The 25,144-nt window shown below is 47.4% G+C and overlaps 1 protein-coding gene across 1 annotated transcript in view; it reads right to left on the bottom strand.

Annotated features, from left to right (window-relative positions):
• The window catches only part of VAV2 (vav guanine nucleotide exchange factor 2), a 293,174-nt gene that overhangs the window by 33,747 nt on the left and 234,283 nt on the right, over window positions 1-25,144 (bottom strand). The window contains exons 9-16 of the mRNA XM_056860968.1: window positions 24,472-24,571; window positions 21,497-21,592; window positions 18,651-18,719; window positions 10,741-10,827; window positions 9,556-9,641; window positions 8,192-8,324; window positions 5,565-5,674; window positions 3,592-3,693 (exon numbers count right to left, since the gene is read on the bottom strand). Of these exons, the coding sequence (XP_056716946.1) occupies window positions 3,592-3,693; window positions 5,565-5,674; window positions 8,192-8,324; window positions 9,556-9,641; window positions 10,741-10,827; window positions 18,651-18,719; window positions 21,497-21,592; window positions 24,472-24,571 (783 nt within the window). The remainder of the gene's footprint in view (window positions 1-3,591; window positions 3,694-5,564; window positions 5,675-8,191; window positions 8,325-9,555; window positions 9,642-10,740; window positions 10,828-18,650; window positions 18,720-21,496; window positions 21,593-24,471; window positions 24,572-25,144) is intronic.

Raw genomic sequence — 25,144 nt, 5'->3', positions numbered from 1 at the left:
GTCCCAATTCTTCTGGAAAATTACGTAGACGGACATTTGATTGCCTTAATTTCATCTCATTCATAGCAAGTTGGTCCTTAGCATTTTCTTGTTGGATATGCATAGCTTGAGTTTGTTTATCTTGAATTATCTGTTTGTTTTTAATCTCTTTCTGTTCTTCAACTGCCTTTTTAATTGATATATCCATTTTTCCCATATCCGTTTTCATTTTAGCGATTTGAGATTTCATGTTTTTAATATCACTAGTCAAAATGTCCAATTTCTCACTAGACTGGTTAGTGGTTTGAGTTAGACTAGTCAATATGCTGGTTAACTGAGCCAGTTGCTTGGATACTTGCTCATATTGTTTAGTAAAGGCATCAGCATGTTTTGCTAGCATTTCCTGTATCTTCTTATCATCCTTTTCCATGTTTATTTCTGAAAAGAGTCCCAAAGATTCACCAATATCAAAGGAGTGTTGTTTTAAGTGTGCTGGCAGGAGTCGAGGTCTTGTGTCAGTTTCCTATTCATCAATTTTATGGGTTCCCCGGGGTTAAATGACTGCAGTTTCTTCTGTTTGTTGTAAAACAATTAGTGTGGTTTTAGAGAGCAGTCAAGTTTTACTGACACTCTAGCTCAGCTATAGGAGAGGGGGTGAACAGGGTGTTGTTAATTCGCGGACCTTCCATCGTCTCCTCTTGTTAAATTCCAAGTGATAGGAATATTTTGACCGTTACACAAGGGAGACACACTTCTGACCCTACGAGTTCCTGTGATGGTCTTTCCCCTGCAAAATTGATGGTTTTGCTTGGTAATACAGCGAGAATATTTTCCTAGCTGTCTTCGGGTTCTCAAGATCGTTCCAGGGAGAACATGGCTGGCAGACCTTCTTAATTCGGAAAGACGTCAGCTCCAAAGGAATTTATCCCATTTGTTCCCACCTCTTTTAACACCTCAGCATCTAATTGGTGGCTAGAGTGTCTTTCAAGCGTCCCGTTTGTTGTGTCTAAGTAATGATCGAGTAGATAAGGCTCCTGCCGCTTATCTATAGTCTTTTTAAAGTTACAAAGTCACTTATATTCTGGGCAGAGAGGTGCGGATTGCATTGATGGTTATATCAATCTTCCAAAGCGTCGGATTCAAGGTAAGAACAAAAGACTTCTTGTAACTTACTCAGATTTTGGATGGTGAGGTTTTCATTTCGATGATATTGTTTTTTAAGTGTTGATAGATAAAGGAGGTCGAAGCCTCAAGCCTAGGAAACGTTCATGGCGATGGTAATCCTCTCAATTGCCCGTGGGACACCATCCATATCTCCGGGAGGCTTATCAGCTCTCTCAGAGGATATGGGAGTCAAAACCGCTCTTCGTGGCTTAAGAGGAATTCCTGCTCCCCAGTCCCCTGATTAGAACTGGGGTGGGGTGTTTAATTTCACCCCTATTCGAACGTTCCTTGGATTCCCTCAGGGAGGATCCTGAGAGACATCTTGCTTGGACCAGCGCTGTACCGGAAGTCAGGTTTCCAGACTCTTTCAAAGCTGCTTTAACTGAAGCCTACGGAGAGGAAGGAGTCTCAAGCAGTCTGCCTGATAAGATGACACTGAGGGAGGGGTTCTGGTGCAAAGAAAATAAACTGTATGTGCCAGCCTCTCTGCGGAGGGAGGTGATGCATCGGAGCCATGGGTCAAAAGCTGCAGGGCACTTTGGCTTTGTTAAAACCCTACATTTGCTCTGCAGACAATTTTGGTGGCCGGGGATGAGGACTGACTTGGACTCTTTCATCCGTAGCTGCCCCATTTGTGCCACAGCTAAACGGGAGATGGGAAAGCCGCCCAGTCTCCTGAAACCTTTGGAGATGCCGTCAGCTCCCTGGGAAGTTATTGCTATGGATTTTATCACGGACCTGCCTCCCACTTGGGGGAAGACAGTACTATGGGTAGTTACTGATCTTTTTTCCAAACAGGTACACTTAATCCCTTGTAAAGGACTGCCCACGGCTCAAGAACTGGCGTGATTGTTTGTGTCACATGTCTTTAAATATCACAGTTTACCGCGCAAGGTGGTCACGGATCGGGGCCCTCAATTTGTAGCTAGGTTTTGAACAGCTTTCCTGAAGTTAATGGGGGTGGAACAACGGTTATCCAGCACCTATCATCCTCAGACCGATGGACAAACTGAGCGAGTCAATTCTGTTATAGAGTGCTATTTGCGTTGCTATGTAAATTACCACCAAGATGATTGGGTGGACTTGCTGCCCTTTGCAGAGTATGCGTATAACAATTCCTCACATCAATCCACAGGGTTCAGTCCATTTCAAGTGGTGTATGGTAAAGAGTTCAGACTCTTTGGCAGTGTGGATCTCTCTGGGGGGGGGGAGATATTGAAGTGGCTGACTGGGTAAATGTGATTCAAACCACCCGGCCCTGGTTGCAGAAGAATTTGGAACGCGCCAAGAGCAAGTACAAAACACAAGCAGACAAACACCGATCCCCAGGAGGGAACATTGGGGTGCGGGACCAGGTATATCTGTCCACAAAAAAACCAGTGCTCCCTGCGGCCTTCTAAAAAACTGAGTGAAAAATATGTGGGGCCATTCCCAGTCTCACGACTCATAAACGAAGTCACAGTGGAGCTCAGTCTTCCCAAATCGCTGAGAGGCATCCATTCGTTTTTCCACATTAGCCTCCTAAAGAAACACAGACCCGCACCGGAATGGCATCCTGAGCCCACCCCTGAAGTCCCGGTGCTGGTGGGAGGAGAGGAACACTTCGAGGTATCAAAAATACTGGACTCTCGAGTTCGGGCGGGTGTGCTTTACTACCTGGTCCGCTGGAAGCATTTGGGTCCAGGTCATGATGAGTGGGTAGCCGAACATCATGTAGCAGCCCCTCGCCTAGTCTGTCATTTTCACAAGACTTATCCCCTCAAGCCCTGTCCGGTCACTCGTAGGGGAGGGGGGCCCTAAAGGGGGCAGAATGTCAGGGCTTTGCTACCTGACGTGAGTAGGCCCAGGTCCTGGCAACATGACAGGGTTTGGAGTTCTCATGCCTGCAATCACTGTGTACAGTCTTCACTTGTCCCGTTTACCACAGATATGCCACTGCTATGGAATATGTCATGTCTTCCCAGCCTGGGAACCATCTCGGAATGACCTCGCTTTGTTTTGATTAACTTTCTCTGTCTAGAATGCTTTTATTCTGTAACCTGGATACCTGAACTCATTCACAGCCTTACCTGCGTGTAAGGCAGTCAACTTCTTTCATATGTCTTTATTGCTCTTAATAAAGTAACATAGCTTAGGATCTCCTGCCTGAGTGTGTGTGCTTATGAAATGCTAGAGATAGACACCTGAGCCTGACACTTATAGCACCCTTCACCTTTCTACTTCAGCCCACCCAGGAAGCACACCCACAACAGGCTGCATTCATGCCTGCTCAGTAAAATGACACAGAAGTCCCACTGGCAGTGTAAAGGCTAACAACTACAAAAGGAAGGAAGACAGCATTTTGAAAATCTATATTAGACTTCCCCCTGTGGTGACAGGGAAAGCAGAATGCACAACACATCTGGCCCAGATGGTCCTTTCAGCCAAGAAACTACCCTCCCCCCTCACCTTAAGAACATCTTGCAGGCTTTGCAGTTGGTTGTCTTCTCAAATGTGAACATCTGGAAGTGGTGGTTGTTTGCTGTGGCCTTCTCGGGCTTAATGTTGGACCTGATTGAGAGAGGAACACACCAGGAAAAGTCAGCGGGCCAAATCTGCTCTCCCTGCCATAGTCAGCTGCTTCTTGGGGGAACTGTGACCCTCTAAAATCCCCCCAGATGGCTCCTCTGGACACCCAGAGAGCATCAGGCACTCAGAGGTTCTGTCCACAAGGCAGAGATTCTCTGTGTAGCTCTGGTTGCCGCTCTGAATGCAGAGGCCTGTGCAGCGGCAACGGAGCCCTGCCCCACAGCTTCCCTTGTGGGTTCTGTGCCTCAGCACCCCACAGCCACCACTCCCCCTTCCCACTATATGGCTTTAAAAAAAAAACCCGGTAATCGACAGGTCAACATAACACTATAAATAACTCTTACAACAGTGTACTAGTTCCTCCCTTTCTAGCCCTTTTTGTTGCAGAGATATAATTCCAGAATGAAAAGGCAAAACTTACTTTAAAAAAGATGAAAACTAGAATATTGTTGCAGTTGATTGTTATAATGATATAAAGCTACAGTGATCTGTCAATGACCAAATTAAAAAACAAGAAAAAGTCCTCTGGTGTGTGTTAGTGTGTGTGTATGGGGGGGCGGGGGGATAGAATAGTAGAAGAACTGAGATAAGGGAAATGGAACCAGTATGGACGGGACCTACACAAATGAACCCCTTCCTATCCGCACAGTACCCAAAGTCATCTTGACTGCCATCTTTCTAAAAAGATTGTTTCAAGCCAGGTTTGGGAAAGATTGCCACAGAGCGGGGAGAACACAAAAGCTGAACGAACACGAAACAATGTCATGCGGAGCTGTGTCAAAGTGGAACAACATCCACGATGAACAACATCCACATGGAAACAGCCAACATACATTACAAGTTGCAAACCTTTTCAGCTTCCTCTCTGGTCAACCAACATTGCATTTAAACAAAACCTGGTTCAGCTGATCTGCACCCTTTGTGCCTGAGATCATATATTTTTTTAATAAAAGAAAGAACGAAAAAGAGCAAGAAGAGGAAATGAGAGCGTAAAGAGAAAAGGAAAGATATAAAAACAGTGATAAAGAATCCCTATATTGCAGGTTGTGGCTGAGAATGTCAGACTTGGGAAGTCCAGGTTCAAACCCCCATCCTCTGCCATGAAGCTCCCTGGGTGAACCTTCCCTCTCAGCTTCACCTACCTCACAAGATTGCTGTTGGGATAAAATGGGGAGGTGAGAAACAAGTTAGCTTTCCTTTCTATGTATCTATCATGTTTTTATTCTGGCCTTCTTCCAAGGAGTTTAAGGTGACGTACAGGGCTTTCCCTTCCTCCCCTTTATCCTCACAGCAACCCTGTGAGGTAGGCTAGGCTGGGAGAGAGTGACCGGTCTAAGGGGGTTACCGCACTTTGTATTCCCAGCGATGTATTAAGAGTTTGAAAATGTTATAAAAAATACGGTTCGCACTTTGTTTGGCCCCTTTAGCTGTGAAGATGTCTTCCAACCATTTATTAGCCGTGGTATCCAAAAACCCTTTTAAAGCGATGTTTTTTATAACATTTTCAAACTCTTAATACATCGCTGGGAATACAAAGTGCGGTAACCCCCTAAGATTACCAAGTGAGCGTCATAGTTGCGTGGGGATTTGAACTCAGGTCTGTCAGTTCTCATAAGGCACTCTCAGCACTACATCACATTGACTCCCTGGAGGAGGGGCAGGCTGATTTAAAGGGTTAAAGGTCCTGGATGGAAGGTCTTTGCTTGGAGACATGAACACAGAACAAGATGTGTATTACGGCCCTTTCTGTAGGAGGCTGGGCTAGGAAAGCAGAGAAGGAAAGAGTGCTGGAGTCTCAGGACCGGAAACGAGATTTCTGCCGCTAGCAAGTCGCAAAGTCCCGAGGTGCTCACATGGCCATCTGAAACTGCTCCATCCACTTCCTCTTCATCTCTTCCGTCTTGCAGAAAAACTGGAAGCCCTGCTTGCCTTGAAGGTGAGTTAGGTAGAAGCCGTATGACCACTGCAAAGGGAAATGGGAGACTGTGACCCGCCAGCCGAAGCAGGGCAACCAAGGGCTTCCAAAGCCAGAGCCCCCAGCACCAGCTCATTCAAGCTGCGGGTCACCCAGGTAGGGCATCTGGCTTTGTACTGGAGAATCCCTCCTGGGATGGGAAGGAAAGCTTGTGGGAGTCCTACCAGGGGTTGTGGCAGTGGGAGACAGACTGTGCCCCAGCCACCGGTTGCCATGTGAGGGGCAGGACCATGAGTGATTCTCATCTAGCAGCACACACTCCCATCCTAACCATGCTTACTCAGAAGCAAGTCCCATATGAACAGTGGGCCTTACTCCCCAACACATGTGCAAAGGAATGCAGCCTTAAACATGCTCTTGCCACAAACGCACAACCCAGAGGCTCTTCAGGCAAACTGCCCTCTGAGCCTCACTGGTGATATGGGGAGAAGACCCCTGGGCCTTCTCTGCAGGGCTAATGTATGGCTACCAAAACAAGGGCTGTGAAGTGCTTTAAACATTCTATAGGGCTATGTAACTATTATTACACTGTAAAGGAAAAGACCATCTGCACAAATATGTGGGCGTGGCTTACCATTTTCCCATGAGACTGGACAGCGTGAGAGAGGAAGAAAGAGTTTGTTAAAAGGTGATGCACCAGGTGGGGCACCTGCAATTCTGACCTGGCTCCCAGGAGTGGGAAGACGCAAGGCCCCACCGTCCTCCCAGAGAGTGGGAAGGGGCTGTGGCTCAGTGGAAGTCAGAGCTTCTGCTTGGCACACAGAAGATCCCAGGTTCAATCCCTGGCATCTCCTGTTCGAACAGTCAGGTTGTAGGGGATGTGAAAGACCTCAGCCTGAGACCCAGGAGAGCTGCTGCCAGTCTGAGTAGGCAATACAGACTGTGATGGACCATAGGTCTGATTCAGCAGAAGGCAACTTCGTGTGTTCAAACAAGGAGAACCATTTCCCAAGAGGTCACATATCATGATGCCCCCAAAGTCACTTGCTAACTCGTTCGCCTCAAAAAACCCATGGCAGACAGTGGCACAGCCTGGCAAGTGAGGACTAATCAGTTAGCTCTGTTGGAATGTGCAAGGCTGTCATATTAGCTGTGACAGGCAGACTTAGATGGAAGGGATCTAACTGTCAACCATAGACTGATGCAATGGCCTGGAAAGCCCCTAGGAGGCCTGATTATACTGGCCAGATCCAGTTGAGGCCAGAGGCTGAGGTGTGGTGTTGCACCTGGAAAGTGACTAAGCATGTACTGCTAATTGATGCCTGGAGGTGGCATTGTATATAAGTGTAAGACTCTGTGAGTCTGTGTTGGGAGTTAAGGTGGAGAGAGTGTGTATATAGCACTGTAAATAAACAACTGCATTTCTATAAGCTCTAGTGGTTCTGGTGGTCATTCCTGGACGTTGGCACAATCCGCCAGCTCTCGCATCAAGCTCGTGAGTCACATAAACAGCAGAGCTGGCTGAAAAACCTGCTTTGGGACTGTACTATTTTAGATGATAGATTGGGGATGACATGGCACCCAGAAAGCCAGGCTAAAGGCTCTTTCCCTCCCTGGCACTCACAACGTTGGGGAGAGGAGCAGGCGTTAGGGGTGAGCCCCCTCCGGGTGAAGTCTGAAGTGGCACAACCCATAGATGGCCAGCTTGCCAAGGGGTTACTGGCTTGCCTTGAAAAATTGCCGCTTGATCAATGACAATATTCACTGGAGATGTGCAGAGTGGTATGGCCCCCTCTCTGTGCATGCCCAGGGTTGACAGTAGAATCTATTCTGGATACCACAATCCAGAGTTTATGCTGCTCTGCCCCACACCTGTATGGAGTAGGCCCCAACACTTCTGCTCATGCCTGGTACTCATCCACGCTGCCTCTGAATTTGCACCTGCCAATAATCCTTGGCCCTTGCACACGTACATCAGCCTTTGCACCTTCCTCACTTACCTGGGCTGCTTTGTGAAATCCCCCTGGGCTGTGTGTTGGCTCTCCAAAGTCCCAGAACCTCTTTCTCTCTCTCCTGACCAGCTCCACTGTTTGCCTCTCACATGAAGCGGAATCAGACCCTTGGCACTTCAAGGTCAGTCTGGTCTACTCAGACTGGTACACCCTATCCATAGTCTCAGGCAGAAAATGGTCTTTCACATCACCTACTGCCTGGTGCTTTTAGCTAGAGATGCTGCCAGGGATTGAACCTGGGACCTCAGATGCTTTTCCAGTGAGCCACAACCCCAACCTAAACACAGATGAAGCTGTCTTGTACTGAATCAGACCTTTGGTCCATCAAGGTCAGTCTTGTCTACTTAGACTGGTAGCGGCTCTCTTGGGTCTCAGGCAGAGGTCTTTTGCATCACCTACTGCCTGGTGCTTTTAACCGGGGATGCTGGGAACTGAACCTGGGACCTTCTGCATGCCAAGCAGAGGCTCTACCATGACTCCTCCCCAAGGAAGCTGCTCCCTCCACTGTCAGGAAATGGCACCCAGAGTCGCAAGATGCTCCTCAGCCTCCTACCTTCTTTATGTCCTTGTTGTTCGTGGGGTCGTCTGTCATCTTATATGAGAGCAACTCAATTATGTCCTTCTGCTCGTAGCTGTAGCCTTTCCTCTTGCAAACAATCACCACTTTATCAAACAAAAATAAATACCTGCCCAAAAAAACCACACACACACACACAAAAAAAATAATTAAAGTCCAGACTTGAAAGGACAGATCTGCACAAAACTTCTAAACTGGTCACTCCTTCCCCTGTGGGAACCCTTGTTCTGTGGCTTCACCCAACCGCCATTTCCAGGATGCTCCAGGGGAAGTCTGGACCATTCAACTGGTATAAAAAGGATCTAGATGTTCAGAGCAGAAGAGACTGCATAACATTGACAAAGCAGAAGCCGGGTAGGCTCAGAGCCTGTTCCAACGTGTATCCCAAAATATCACGAATCCTCCCCCTCCCCAACAAAGTCCAAGACCCGTGCGCTGGTCTTGTGGAGAACGTGGCTGAACAGTTCCCTCTCCGCCTTGAATGGTATGTGTGTTTCTTTAATATTAATTGCAAAGATTTTTCTTTACAACTGATAATATATAAACCTGAAACATGAATTAACAAGCACTGAAATTGTGTGTTTGTGTACACACAATCGTTCAAAGGTGCATTGAAAAGGAACAGGCTGTCTAGAAGGCCAGAGTTTTCTGCTGTTATTCATTAGGTGCCCTTCCTGTGAAGAAACTGCAGAAAGGGCCTTTGAGGCATTCTCTGTGGAGCCTCCCTGGAAGCCAACCTGGGACCTGCAGTTGGTCCAAAACGCTGCTGCCTGTCTTTCCCCCGGGGCAAACTGCTAGGCCCACAACACACCAATTCTGACAGCTTTATGGGGGCAGGCTACTTGCTTCCAGGTTGAATTTGAGGTGCTGGCTTTAACCTTAAAGGAGCTTCACAATCTGGGCTCTTTGTGCTTGAAGTTCTCTCTCCCTCAGCTCAGCCTTTTTGCGACACCTCAGTGTCACAAGCTGTTTCAACAGGCCAGGCAGCCAGCTGAACGGCACTTGGTCTATCTCATAGCGTGTTCTTGTGCTTCGCTTGTTGGGGACATTTCCATCACTCTGTGATGGAATATTGTGGATGGACAGTTAGATGGTTTATTTTGTGCATGCTCTTAATTTCTGTAAGTTGTTCTGAATTCCCAAAGGGGAGAAGGATGGGGTAAATATTTAAAACAAACAAATAAAATCCAGATAAGCACAGAGCAGAGAATCTGTTTTAAGGGGGGGGGAGCTGCTTTGCTCCTCTTTGTGGTATAAAATGCACCAATGGTTGAACCAAGAGGCGAAGACTGCTGCTCCTTCGCTGCCCTCCGGCCAGGGTCTCCCACCGCCTCCCTCACCTGTCCTGCTTCGTGTGGTTCACTATCGACCGTACTTTCAGCTCCCCGTCAATCTTTGGCCTTCCATATTCTTCCAGTTTCACTGGCTGCAGGGTAAAGTAGGGAAGCGTTAACTTAGACTGATACGAATGGGAAACTTTCCTATTTTTAAGACATTTTTTAAAAAACATGAACAGACTGTCGAAAAGAGGAAAGTCCAGAGGAGGGCAGGAAAACAGGGGGTGTTATTTGTACACGGCGTCTGACCATTCCCACCCTTCCATCTTTTGGGGTGCATCTTCTTAAAAGAATCACACTGTTTAATTTCTTCTGGGGTGTCAGCACAGGATGGTTTTTTTCAATGGGGGCTGGAACTGTTGCTCCCAGGGCACTCCGAGTGACAGAGGCTCTGAAAGCCCCTCTCCCTCGCTGGCTAACCGTGCTTTGATTTGAATGGTGCATCCCTGTGGCTGGATTCACATGACCTGTTAGCAGCTCCTCCTCACACACTGGAAGGGCGCTCTACTCTCAATCCATGAAAAGGTGACCCCTGGAGGGAATCTCCAGGCAATTATGAAAAATTCAGAGGAAAAGAGGGCTAACACTGCAGTGCCAGAGTTGCGTGGAGCTCTTCTGTAATAAGCTGCAATAAGATCTATCACCAGGGACTTCAGCCCCTGAGGGGAAAAGCACCTGGCCGAACACACACGCAGAATCCCAGTTAGACATCACCATTTACGCAGCAACACTCGACTCCAAACTTGGGCTAAGCCACATTGTTGCTGTTGTAAAGAACGTTCACAGCCGTATCTACCTACAAAATGGATACCTGGGTGCAGGCGCGCCAGCCCTGCTCTGTGGGCATTCCTCCGGCCTGAGGGGCAAGCTCAGTCTCTGTGCCTCTGCTTCTTGGGCACATTTGAGGCCCAGTCTCATAGTAAGTTGGGGGGGAGAATGGGAAAAGCTCTTGAAAACCCTGAAAACAATGTCCCCTCCCTGCTAAATGTCAAGCAAGCCTGCCACTGTTCAGCTTTCTACACAGGTTAGGAAATATCAGAATCATGACCACAGAATATCCCTACACTGAGACAAACAAATTGAGTGGGGCTTTTCCTAGAGCTCCCCATTTTTCCTCTCTTCCCCCAGTAGTGTCAGACATGCATGCCAAGAGATGAACAAAAGCACCAATGCAGTTCTCCAACTCACCAAGTTCTCTATGGAACTCTGAAATTCACTTATTTTCTTCAGTGTTTCTTTGTCTCGTTTGACTTCATTTATGTACATGGCCAAGTCCTAAGAAGCCAAGCAAAATCAAGAGTGAAAGGTCACCAGAGGGGGGATCAGATAAACTCTGCTGCTGCTATAATAAGGAAAGGGCTGCCCTGTGCCCCCCTCCCAGCAGTGCCCGGTCCTGGCCTTCGGATAAAGGGGTTCGATTCCACCTGTTCACCTTCAAAGACTGCTTCAGGCCCTTTCTCTAGATTACCAAACAGGGATGACCCAGAATTTTCTCGGCACAAAGAAATTAAGATCAGAGGCCTACCTACACATGATAAAGCAAACAAATGAACGTATCTAAAATACCATGAGGTAAAGGCAGTGGGAGAGAAAAATGGCCGGTGGGGAAAGGGTCAAGCAGCCCTTTCCCTCAAGGCAGTGGCAGTGGACATCTCTTGATTATGGGGATCAGACTCTTGAGATGCCCAACGTACCCCTTCCATGAAAATGTGCAGTCATGGCAAACACGCATGCTGTGTAAAAGTCCAGATCATATCAATGATTTGAATGAAGGAATAGAGGGGATGCTAATTAAATTTGCAGATGATACTAAATTGGGAGGGGTAGCAAATACAGTAGAAAACAGAGCCAGGATACAGGATGATCTTGACAGGCTGGAGAATTGGGCTAAAACCAATAAAATTCATTTCAACAGAGATAAATGTGAAGTTCTGCATTTAGGTAGGAAAAATCAAATGCATAATTATAGGATGGGGGAGAGTTGTCTTAGCAGTACTGTGTGCGAAAAGGATCTTGGGGTCTTAGTAGACCAAACACTGAACATGAGTCAGCAGTGTGACGCGGTAGCTAAAAAGGAAAATGCGGTCTTGGGCTGCATTAACAGAAGTATAGTGTCCACACGAAGTGATGGTATCGCTTTACTCTGCTCTGGTTAGGCCTCACCTAGAGTATTGTGTTCAGTTTTGGGCACCACAATTTAAGAAGGATGTAGACAAGCTGGAACGTGTCCAGAGGAGGGCAACAAAGATGGTGAGGGGTCTGGAGGCCAAGTCCTATGAAGAAAGGTTGAAGGAGCTGGGTATGTTTAGCCTGAAGAGGAGAAGACTGAGAGGGGATATGATAACCATCTTCAAGTACTTGAAGGGCTGTCATATAGAGGAGGGTGCTGAGTTGTTTTCTGTTGCCCCAGGTCAGACCAGAACCAGTGGGTTAAAATTAAATCAGAAGAATTTCCATCTAGACATTAGGAAGAACTTTCTAACAGAGCGGTTCCTCAGTGGAACTGGCTTCCTCGGGAGGTGGTGAGCTCTCCTTTACTGGAGGTTTTTAAGCAGAGGCTAGATGGCCATCTGTCGGCAATGCCGATTCTATGATCTTGGGCAGTTCATGGGAGGGGGGCATCTTGGCCATCTTCTGGGCACTGGGGGTGTATGGGACGTAGTTGTGAGTTTCCTGCATCGTGCAGGGGGTTGGACTAGATGATCCTGGTGGTCCCTTCCAACTCTATGATTCTATGATCTATGCTGACATGAAATATCTGATTTCCCCCTTTTTTTCATTTTTTAACATTTCACCTGATATGGAGTGCTGGAGAACAAAAGTTGGCACACGGCAAAGGGTCACTGGGCTGGTCTTAACAAGGGCATAGAATCATAGAATCATAGAGTTGGAAGGGACCACCAGGGCCATCAAGTCCAACCCCCTGCATAATGCAGGAAATTCACAACTACCTCCCCCCTCCACACCCCTAGTGACCAGAAGATGGCCAAGATGCCCTCCCTCTCATCATCCATGGCATGCCATGGAAATGTAATTCTCCTAACATGCACAAGAGTGCAGCAGATAATAAAAGAATTACAACATACACCAGGACAATAACTTTTGAATCCTTATATTCAGTCACTCCCAAACAGACAGCTGTGAAGGAAAATGCACCACGAAAATGCTATTGGGAGCCCAAAGCCCCCCTTGACTTCCTGTTTAGGTCTGCCTTCATTCCACTGACTAAGCAGAAAAAAGGGGCCACACCAAAACAAAACAGAGACAAAAAGAAATGGTTGGTGCAAGGGGATAGAATTTAAAACTGAATCATTAAAGTACCCCAACATGTTTCGCACCAGCCTCTACAGGGGGGAATTTTCTCTGCTTGTTGCATGGGATGCTTGAGCAAAGAACGATCCCCCTGAAGAAGCTCGTGCGAAACACATAGGGGTACTTCAATTATTAAATTTTAAATTCTATTTCCTTGCACCAATCGTTGCTTTTTGTCTCTGTTCATTCCACTGACACATCCCACTGGCCAGGACACTTACGCTGGGAGTGACCCAATCACTCCCAATTCAGAATAATCAGAACTCAGAGTTAAATGTCTGCTGTGCTTTTGCATTGTGAGAATCTGCTGGGAAATGTGTGGCTACTGCTTGGAGAATCTCTGAAACTATTCAGTAGGGGGAACAAGTTACCCATTATAAATATCTTGGAACGACAATCCAGGCATCTGGTTCCAAGTTGGCCCATAATACCCATGTAGCCATTTTGGGGGAAAGATCAGCTTGTTCAATAATCAGTTTCCTCCGGACTAAAGGGGCACATAACTGTATATTCCAGCCGCACTTAAACATGGGCTGTTACCGCACTTGTATTCCCACCGATGTATTAAGAGATTGAAAATGTTATAAAAAATACTGTTCGCACTTTGTTTGGCCCTTTTAGCTGTGAAGACGTCTTCCAACCATTTATAAGCCGTGGTATCCAAAAACCCTTTTAAAGCGATGTTTTTTACAACATTTTCAAACTCTTAATACATCGTTGGGAATACAAAGTGCGGTAACCCCCTTTATCAGGCGAAAACCCTAGCACAAATGCTATATGGAACAGATTCTCCACCCTCTTGTCTTATTCCCATTCAGCGAGTGCAATCCAAGTTCCTTAGAGCTACCCTACAATTGCCAAGAAGTGTACCAAATGCATTGATTCGTTTAGAAACTGGCATGATGAAGGTGGAGGCAAGGATTGTCTTCTCTTCGATTTATGGAGGGGCTGTGGCTCAGTGGTAGAGCATCTGTTCGGCATGCAGAAGGTCCCAGGTTCAATCCCCGGCATCTCCAGTTAAAGGGACCAGGCAAGTAGGTGATGAGAAAGACCTCTACCTGAGACCTTGGAGAGCCGCTGCTGGTCTGAATAGACAATACTGACTTTGATGGACCAAGGGTCTGATTCAGTAGAAGGCAGCTTCATGTGTTCATGTGTTTTATCCCACTGATCTTATGTGACACCTTTTGTAAATTGGTAACTTACCTGTTTTTACTCGTGCTGGTCATTGACTGTAATAAAATTTATCTTCTATTCTATGTGACACCTTTAGGTCAAAATGGTTGATAGCCATTGAAGACAAATAATTTGGTTCTTGTAGGTTATCCGGGCTGTGTGACCGTGGTCTTGGTATTTTCTTTCCTGACGTTTCGCCAGCAGCTGTGGCAGGCATCTTCAGAGGAGTAACACTGAAGGACAGTGTCTCTCAGTGTCAAGTGTGTAGGAAGAGTAATATATAGTCAGAAAGGGGTTGGGTTGAGCTGAATCATTGTCCTGCAAAAAGTATCAAAGGTAATGTGCTAATCATTGTCCTGTAAGTATCAAGATAATGTGCTAATGAGGGTGTAGTATGTTAATATGGAACCATTGTATCCTGAAGTGATCTGTTAATGTGTGAAATCCAAGGCTAATCTGCATGGCTATTGTGGACTGTAGTCTTTGTTAGTCTGGAGGTTTTCAGGACAGGAAGCCAAGCCTTATTCATTCTTAAACACTCTTCTTTTCTGTTAAAGTTGTGCTGATGTTTATGAATTTCAATGGCTTCTCTGTGTAATCTGACAAAATAGTTGGTAGAATTGTCCAGTCTTCCAGTGTCTTGGAATAAGACCCTGTGTCCTGTTTGTGTCAGTCCATGTTCAGCCACTGTTGATTTCTCAGGCTGGCCATGTCTGCAGTATCTTTCATGTTCTTTTATCCTTGTTTGTATGCTGCGTTTTGTGGTCCCGATGTAAACTTGTCCACAACTGCAGGGTATACGATATACTCCTGCAGAGGTGAGGGGGTCTCTTTTGTCTTTTGCTGATTGTAGCATCTGTTGTATTTTCTTGGTGGGTTTAAACATTGTTTGTAGGTTATGTTTTTTCAATAGTTTCTCCATCCTATCAGTGACTCCTTTAATAAATGGCAAGAATTCCTTTCCTATGGGAGACTGTTTTTCCTGAGTTTTCTGATTTTTGTTTGGTTTAATGGCCCTTCTGATTTCATTCTTGGAGTAGCCGTTTGCTAGCAGTGCGTGATTTAGGTGATTAGTTTCTTCCTTGAGAAACTGTGGTTCACAGAGCCGTCTTGAACGGTCCATTAATGTTTTGATTATTCCTCTTTTCTGTCGGGGGTGGTGGTTGGAGTTTTTGTGTAAGTAGCGATCTGTGTGAGTTGGTTTCCAGTAGACCTTGTGACCTAACTGAAAGTTTGTTTTACGGATGACAAGGGTATCAAGAAGTGGGAGTTTACCCTCAATTTCCTTTTCCATGGTAAACTGAATGATACATTTACGATTTGGAGCCATGGTGAAGAAAAATTACGGGACTTTCTAAACCATCTTAATAATATCCATCCAAACATTCATAAACATCAGCACAACTTTAACAGAAAAGAAGAGTGTTTAAGAATGAATAAGGCTTGGCTTCCTGTCCTGAAAACCTCCAGACTAACAAAGACTACAGTCCACAATAGCCATGCAGATTAGCCTTGGATTTCACACATTAACAGATCACTTCAGGATACAATGGTTCCATATTAACATACCACACCCTCATTAGCACATTACCTTTGATACTTTTTGCAGGACAATGATTCAGCTCAACCCAACCCCTTTCTGACTATATATTACTCTTCCTACACACTTGACACTGAGAGACACTGTCCTTCAGTGTTACTCCTCTGAAGATGCCTGCCACAGCTGCTGGCGAAACATCAGGAAAGAAAATACCAAGACCACGGTCACACAGCCCGGATAACCTACAAGAACCAATGAACTCTGACCGTGAAAGCCTTCGACAATATTTTAAATAATTTGGGTTTTACACCCCTAGCACTATGTCAGTTAGGGTGGGAGCAAGCTAAGTTAATTATAACTCAAAGGATTAAAGACATTGAGCGACAAGCCGATTTAGCAAGGGCGCCTCTATTCATGGCACCCCTCCATTCTAAATTCATCCTTGCACCAGCAGCTTATCTTCACTACTTAGAGATAAATAATTATAGAAGGGCCTTTACCCTGGCCAGGTGTGCAGCCTTACCCTCTGCTATGCTAGAGGGGAAATTTAAGAAGATACCCAGGGAGGAGAGATTCTGCCCCTGTAACTCAGGGGACTTACCGGTAGAAACTATTGAGCACGCCCTCCTGAACTGTAATTTTTACACATTACCCCATTCTAAGTTTATTGAGCCCCTCTTAATGAGAATAGGACCTGACAGGGCAGGAGAAAACATTTAGTTGCTCCTACAAGGGGATAATCCTTCAATCACATTACAGGTTGCGAAATTTTGCTCGGCAGCAATGAAAATTCGACTTCATAGAACAGTCTCTTAGCCCAATTGGCAGATATGTCTCGGTTGTTATTTCTTTTTTAAAGTTTTATAGGACTCGGACTGTAATCCTTTGTTTGTAAGAATATTTTAGTCCATGTTTCTGGTTTTATCTGGCTAAGGGCTGTAAATAAACTATTTCTCTATTCGGTAGGGCTGCCAACTCTGGCTTGAAAAATTCCTGGAGATTTGGGAGTGGAGCCTGGGCAAGGTGGGGTTTACGAAGGGGCAGGACCTCAGTGGGATATACTACTGAACAGTCCACTCTCCAAAGGAGCCATTTTCTTCAGGGGAACTGACCTCTGTTGTCTGGAGATCAGTTGTAATTCCAAGAGATCTCCAGCCCACCCCCGGAGGTTGGCCACCCTGGAAGCCAGAGAGTTGCTGACCTGGATTTCAAGAATCCCAGGCCTCAGCGCCCTGCCTGGCTTGTTGCCCCATTTTGTAACCAACAAAAGTGGAACATATTAATTGCATATAAAAGTATAAGAAGAAAACTTGTGCAAACCTGCTCAGTTTGCACAGGATGCAGATTTTACAGTCTCCAGGTGCAGGGATTTTCAGTAATTTCTGACCTGCAGATTATCCAAAGGGTCTAGAGGGATGCACGCCCTAGCCATACACGCCAATGCATGGGTAACATTTCAAGTCGGATTCAAATAGCCTTGTTTACCATATGCTATCCAATTCTAAATATTCCATATAGAAAGCAAAATTAAACAAATAGGAATCCCCTTGGATCCGCTGTACCGTCTCACAGAGGAAGCAGATTTCTAGACATAGAACAACAGGACCTTAGGAGATTGGCAAACAGTAGGGGCCCACCTCTCTGCTGGGAGCCTTCCCTCAACAGCCCTTCTGGATCCCGGTATTTAACATGCCTAACTGATCCTGATCAAAGAAGAGCCTGTATGCTGGCTAGACTAAATGTTCTCCCTTCTGTCGTGCTGCAAGGGAGATATAATAAAGTCCCTTTTGCAGAAAGGGTATGTCCTTGTGGGGAGGGTAAAATTGAAACAGTCTCCCACATTTTAATCCTCTGTATGCTAGAGGTCGTTTTCAATTAATAGACCCAACCTTCGCGGACAAACAATGGCTACCTGTAAGCATTAAGGCCTCCATCCTTATGAACGCGCAGGATCCACTAATAATTGATGTGGTGGCAAGATTTTTACTGAGGGCAATTAAAGTGTGTGAAAGCTTGTGCAACTCATGAGGTAGTTTTAGGGCTGTGAAGTGAGTAACTTCTAAGGTATTTAAACCTGTTTTAGTGTCAGTTTTATGGAGATGAGTCTAAATTGTTTTTATCATGTTTATATAAATGTTGTATAACTAATGCCAATAAAGGCTTCGTATTCATATTCACATGGGTCAACAACTGGAGCCCTGAGGGCCTACGCTGTCTTGCATGGATGTCTTCTCATCTGGCCCCCAGGGCAGCACCTGATCCCAAAGACCTCCCCTTCCAGCATTGTTGAGCTGAGGCAAAGGGCCCTGATCCGCTGCCCCATCGGTTGCCCAGCAGCAGAGGCCTGGCAGAGCCACTCACTCTTCTTGCACGAGCGATGGGATGAGCCCATGAGGGGATTTCTGCCAGAGCCTCTGCTGCCGCTCCAAGGCTGAAAGAGTTCACGGAAAAACGTGTCAACGTGCAGAACCATTGCAGGTGAATGTTCAGCCCTTGCTCAAGTCAAAACAGAGCCCTGGTTAAAAAACATTTGCCCACTAGACCTCTCAGGACCAGCTCATTTTAATTTTTATTTATATTTAGACTTCTGGCCTGCCCTTCATCCCTGGCCAAGGCCGGGCTCAGAGCAGGTTACATCAATTAAAACAATAATACATACAATAAAAATCACGGAAATCCAATCTTATTAAAATACTAATTCAAAATCTAGAACAGTAGGCACTCAGAGTCTGCCCACAGATCCGAGAGCCACCCAAAGGGACAAAAGGGGGGACGGGGGCCAGACATGATGGAAACTGTTGCCGCCCTTAGCCACAGGCCTGGCGGAACATTTTGGTCTTACAGGCCCTGCAGAACTGCATTAAATCCCACAGGACCCTGGTCTCATTAGACAGGGAGTTCCACCAGGTCAGGGCCAGGGCTGAAAAAGCCCTGGCCTTGGTTGAGGACAACTGGACACTTCTTGGGCCGGGGACAACCAATACGTTGGTGTTCGATGAGCACAATGCTCTCTGGTGGGTGTATCGGGAGCGTATCATCCATTCTGGCGCTCTGCCAAGTCTCTCCCTACCTGCATGGCTTCCAAGGCCTCCTTGAGCTGCTGCTTTTCTGGCCGGTCGGAGGAATGGCTGAGCAGCTCCTGCAAGACAAGCGGGGTCTGTTAGCGGCAGTCCTGCCCAGCTGCTCTGCACGTGGCAAGCCACAAAGCCCTGCTCAGTGGCAAACTGCCTGCAGCCACGGAAATGCCAGGGGGAGGGGTGGCGGCTGTGGGTTGCAACCACCTGTGGTTGGGAAATGGTGGGTCTGCTCCCTTCTGCTGCCTCGTTGTTGGGGAGAGTTTTGGTGCTCCAGCTAGCACAGAGCTGGCAGAAGGAATTTCATACCTAATCAGATTATTTGCAAGCTTCTTTATTTGCCTCTCATGGCTAACAATGTGGAATTAGCTGAGGTCACACTGCGCTTCAAAGGACTAAAGCACCAAGGAAGGGCAGTAATTATGCTGTTGTCATTTTAAAAGGGGGAAAATGAGAAACAGACCAGGTAGCTGGAAACTGCACAATTTTGGGGAGAGGCTGTGGCTCAGTGGTGGAGCATCTGCTCGACGTGCAGAAGGTCCGAAGTTCAATCTCTGGCATCTACAAATCGCCATGGAAGTTTAAACAACTGAGGCTGAAAGTGTAAACAATTGAAGTGGCAAAGGGCCACTTCTAGCCAGGATGCCCACAAATCCTGCTCGTTGCAGTGCTGCCACGCACACCTGGCTCCTTCCTTCCTGCACAGAGCATCCCAGTGAGAAATGAAGTCTGGCTACTCATTAGGAATGGATGCAGGCACACAATGGACTGGTTTCTCCCCAGGGTTCTCCATGAGAGAAGAATGGGGGAAGGAGGAAGCCAGCCCCACGAGCACACCAGGAAGCCCCAGCCCAGCTCAGTGCTAGACAGACTAGACAATCTGCATCCAGCCACAGTGTCTTGTGGCACCAGAAAGACTAACAAATGTACTGTGGGAAAAGCTTTCGCAAGAACATTAGAAGAGCCCTGCTGGATCAGACGAGTGAGGGTCCCATCAGATGCTGCTCAGCAGCTCCATTCCATGCATCTGATAAAGGGGGGGGGGAGTTCTGGTGCGAAAAGGTTTTTCGCTGCTATGAATGTGTGACTGTCTTCCCAGTGCCAGGAGCCTCTCTGGTGCTTGGCTGCAACACACCTCCAAGGCTCCTCCCTCTGGAGTCTGTCCTGAGGCAAGTTAAATACAAAGCCCCCCAATAGACCCAGCACAATGGTGGGGGCCCCCCTCTGCTTCCTCCTCCTGCCTCCGAGGGGTCTGCCGCAGGCAGGGGGAAGGCAAGCTAGGGCTAAGCCCCAGAACAGGTTTTCAAGGCAGGGCCCAGGCCTGGCAGGGAACCCAGGCATGGCTCAACTTTGGCTGAAAAGAAGATGGCAGAACCTGCCTGACCGCCGTTGCCTGTTGGCACTTCAGGAGCTGCTCACAAGATGCTCAGGACTGAGGCCCAGAGAGGAAAGAGGTTTTGTCCCCATGCATGACGAGACCTCTGGTTCACTTGTAAGTGCAAGGCGCTCCGCCTCTCTTGCAAACTGGGGCCCTCCAGCCTCCGAGCCCTGCAGCTCTCCCTGGACCCAGGCCAGCTCCCTGCCTCCTTTGCCTCTCCGGCCTCTTCCCCATTCCTCCCAGATGCTTTTCTTGACTGCGGATGAGGCCTCCCACTCTCGCCTCCTCGGCATGACCAGCCGTTTCCCGCAGCCTGACCCGGCCTTTGTCCCCAGCATAAGGGCAGACGTGGCAGCCTTTCAGATGCTCTTCTGTCAAGACCCCCCCAAGCCTAAATCTTGCCCCCACCTGAACACCCACTTGGGCTTTTGGGCATCCAGTCAGGCGGACAATGTGGCGTCTGCTACACCAGCAGCGGCTCCTGCTCATGCTGGCCCTGGATGCCGGGAACCCCCCTGGGTTTTTTTGATGGAGCCCCAGAAACCACATTTCCCATCTCATTAATAACCCTGGACCTGTTTTTCAGTGCACCTGCAGGGCGCTTGGAGAGGAGAGGGCCTCTGAACCTGCACAGAGTATCTTTCTTTCAGCAGTACGTATAGGGCTGCCAGGTCCCCCCTCTCCTCCGGTGGGAGGCTATGGGGCTATATCGGGATTGTGTGCGTGTGTGGCACTGGGGAAGACAGCTGTATAAGGCCCCACAAGAGAAGGTTGTAAACCGTAAGTGACGTATGCACGGTATGTGCGCGTGTGCAAGTTTGCCTGCCGACCCTCAGGTGGCCGGCAGGCAGAGGGTAAATTGCTGGGGGTTTACCTGCCACCAGCCGGCACCTGGTAACCCTAAGTGCATAGGCACCACTTTATCGCATGCATGTGGGATCAAGCTAAGAGCTGCTGAACTGGGCCGGGCCAGGGGGAAGACCCTGTTGGATCAGGCCAGAGGCTACCAAACAAGCAGCCAGCCAAGAGGCCCCAGGAAAGCAAAGAAGCAAGACAAGAAGAAAGCAGTTCAAGCAGATTCACACGATTGTGACATCTGATCTATTTTAACAAAGTAATAATGGTGCCCTCTGTTGGCTCTGCAGAACGCAGCCATGCAACAGCGCCGCTGAGCAACGCTGTCATCGTTCTGAATTGGAGCAAGACCTAAACAGCTGAACTGGGTCCCCAGCTGCCTCTGCCGCATGCGCTCCATGCTCAGAGCAACACGGGCCATTTATGAGGAGCAATTTCATCAGGCAACAGACCCCCTCTCCCTGAATCAAAGTGTTGCGACACAGGAGGAAGAATTTTTGTGTGACGCTTTATATCCTCTCCCAACACAGTTGTCTTCCCCTGCCCCTAAAAGGCACTCCTATCTTGCGCATCAGGGCCAGAGGAGCCCATCTGGGGAGGCCGACTTACTTTCAAGAGGAGGTGGTACTTCAAGACCCGCTGCATCGGCACCACCAACAGGTCCTGCAGCTTGAACTTCCCATCCTGAACTTTCAAGGTGCATTCCTGAAAGAGATACAAAGCAAAAAGGAAAGGAATTCATTCTTCTGTATCTTCGCCAGGTTTCCCTGAAAGGCCTGCCCCCCCCCCCCACATACACACACGGTATGCATTGTGTGCAAGGGATGGAGTGTGGGAAACTACTGCACCATTAACAGCTGGCCACATCCACATGACAGAATCCCACTGGTATGTGTCAGGAGCAAGCGGGATTAGAACCAGGAGCCTCCCGATTTGCATCGCACGGCTGCAGAAAGCTGCGCTATCCTCCCATGTGGCCCAGACTCCCATCCAGGAATAAATGGGTTCCGGCAACTCCATCCTGTTTAGGCTTCAATCCTATTCTGCTCCTAGCAACTGGAGTTGCAGATCCTTGGAAGGTGGCACGCTTCAATGGAGAGGAACCCCAGGAGCAGAAAGAGAATTGGCCACTCTTTCCCACGCTTATTTTCCTCAGAGATCATGAGAACTGGGAGAAAAAAATTCTGTGCTCCACAGGAGTGCATGTGTGGGATCTCACAGGTTAGATACCTTGGTCCGTGAACTCCCATGACAGGACTTCAGCCAAGATCACTAAAGTGCCAGTTTGATACCAGAGTATGTAGCACTTTTCAAAGCACTTCACAAGAGGCCTCCTCCTCATCTGGAGAGTTTCACCACCCACACCGATGCTAGGAGCAGGAAAATCTGTGACTGTGGAACAGACTGTTCTGAGGAAGTGATGGTATCGCTTTACTCTGCTCTGGTAAGACCTCACCTAGAGTTCTGTGTTCAGTTTTGGGCACCGCAATTTAAGAAAGATGTAGACAATTTGGAACATTGGTTCTTGTAGGTTATCCGGGCTGTGTAACCGTGGTCTTGTGCTAATGAGGGTGTGGTATAGCACATTATCTTGATACTTACAGGACAATGATTAGCACATTACCTTTGATACTTTTTGCAGGACCATGATTCAGCTCAACCCAACCCCTTTCTGACTATATATTACTCTTCCTACACACTTGACACTGAGAGACACTGTCCTTCAGTGTTACTCCTCTGAAGATGCCTGCCACAGCTGCTGGCGAAACATCAGGAAAGAAAATACCAAGACCACGGTTACACAGCCCGGATAACCCACAAGAACCAATGAACTCTGACCGTGAAAGCCTTCGACAATAAGCTGGAACATGTCCAGAGGAGGGCAACAAAGATGGTGAGGGGTCTGGAGACCAAGTCCTATAAGGAAAGGTTGAAGGAGCTGGGTATGTTTAGCCTGAAGAGGAGAAGACTGAGAGGGGATATGATAACCATCTTCAAGTACTTGAAGGGCTGTCATATGGAGGAGGGTGCCGAGTTGTTTTCTGTTGCCCAAGAAGGTCAGACCAGAACCAATGGGTTGAAATTAAATCAAAAGAGTTCCTGTCTAGACATTAGGAAGAATTTTCTGACAGTTAAAGCAGTTCCTCAGTGGAACAGGCATCCTCGGGAGGTGGTGAGCTCTCCTTCCCTGGAGGTTTTTAAGCAGAGGCCATCTGTCAGCAATGCTGATTCTGTGACCTTAAGCAGATGATGAGAGGGAGGGCACCTTGGCCATCTTCTGGGCATGGAGTAGGGGTCACTGGGGGTGTGGGGGGAGGAGTTCGTTGTGAATTTCCTGCATTGTGCAGGGGTTTGGACTAGATGGCCCTGGTGGTCCCCTCCAACTCTATGATTCTAGAAAGCGGCTGAGGCAGGGACGAGGGAACCCAGAGGCCCAGCCCCTGCTCTGCTTTTCAGAGGAGACGATGGGCTGACTCACTCAGTGGACAGGGTTCTTATCCAAAGTCAGTCCAGATGACTGAGCAGATGGGGCCCAGTCGGACAGGGAGGGGCCATGGCTCAGTGGTAGAGCACCTGCTTGGCATGCAGAAGGTCCCAGGTTCAATCCCCAGGAACTCCAGTTAAAGGATCATGCAGTAGGTGATGTGAAAGACCTCTACCTCAGACCCTGGAGAGCTGCTGCCAGTCTGAGTAAATACTGACTTTGATGTACCAAGGGTCTGATTCCATATAGAAAACCAAAAACAGAAAACGAGGAGAGGTCCCAATACAGAAGGAAAGAAACCACAAAGTTTAGACCTTTACAAAATGTAAACAAAATAACCATACATAAATATACTATGTACATATATTCATTTGACAAACACAAAAATCCAAAAGTGTGTATCAAACATTGGAATATATGTCCCATCAACACTTCAAAAATATAATTGATGGCCTTCAGATTTATGTAACCTTAAAATATGTATTTAAGTGATATTTTTGATATTGTCACATGCTACATATAGCATGTTATTATTCAGCCACTGATTACATTTTTGAAGTGTATGTCTATGTTGTTATTTTGTTGACATTTTGCAGAGGTCTTAACTTTATAGCTTCTTCCCTTCTTACTTCTGGTTCAGTATAGGGCAGCTTCGTGTGCGTTCATGAGACGGCACATAGCCTGCATTTGTAAGGAAGCTGTTCTGTCAAAAGCCTCCTTTCAACAAGAGTTCTACCATGTCCTGTATTTGGCTAGACCCTCCTGTTCTCCAAGGCCCTGGGGTCAGGGTAGTTTTAGGAATACCCCTCCCCTTTATAATTAATGTTGTACAAATGGAGAAGGTAGCTGGAGGTCACTCTGCTGCCCAAAAAAGGTGCCAAAAAACCTCTAGCCTTCAGACCTGGATCTTCTGGAGTTCACTGGTGGTGGTGGTGGGGGACAACAAGCAGTTACGAGTTCAGAGAGCTCATCTGAAAAGAAGAACGAGAGAGAGAGAGAGAGAGAGAGAGAGAGAGAGAGAGAGAGAGAGAGGGAGAGGGAGGGAGGGAGGAGGAGGAGGAGACAGGGATTGTCCCAGCCATCTCCTGAAGCTTGTCACCTCGACTTTCTGACGAACATCTTCACGGTTGGCCATGAGTTGATTCAGCGTGGTCTGCGCATATTCCATGTGACTGCAGTACTCGCCATAGATCAAAAGCCTACAGACAGGGGAGAAGAAACATGAAACACAACATTGGCCAAGGGTTCGGTTGCTTGTTTTGCACTGCCCCATCTCAGGTGCCTTTGGCCGTGCAGCCAGCGACTTCTAAAAGTCAGAGCCCTCTTGTGGGGCCAACATCACATGAAAGCATCACCCCTTTTCCAAAAATGTACAGAAGAATGTGTTCGTTCTCAGGAACTGCTCTCTCGGAACTACTGGGACTTCCATGTCATTTCAACGGCTTGCAAGGAAAGAGGCTGCTCACAGCTGATGCCACCCAGCTCTCTTGCTGGCAACTGGCCCTTCGTTTCGCAGTTTCATGGCTGCCTCAATGCCTCCTTGGCTGGGCTAGGCTGGGCTTTTTAAGACACTGAGAGGTGCAGGGGCTGAATGATAATTTGAGCCCCCTCCCCTTTTCACTGCACCCTGCATCATTCCTCTTTGCTGGGGGAAAAATGATAACAACACACAACTGTTTTTCTTACAAAAACCCATCAGTACTTGACATGAGAATTCAATACAGAAATATGTTAAAACTTTCTGTTTCAAAAACTGAAAGAGGTGGAAAAAA

This window comes from Euleptes europaea, chromosome 14, assembly GCF_029931775.1.
Source record: "Euleptes europaea isolate rEulEur1 chromosome 14, rEulEur1.hap1, whole genome shotgun sequence".
In the NCBI taxonomy this organism is placed as follows: domain Eukaryota; kingdom Metazoa; phylum Chordata; class Lepidosauria; order Squamata; family Sphaerodactylidae; genus Euleptes; species Euleptes europaea.
Note: the sequence above shows the minus strand (reverse complement) of the source record. Positions and strands in the feature narration are given on the sequence as shown.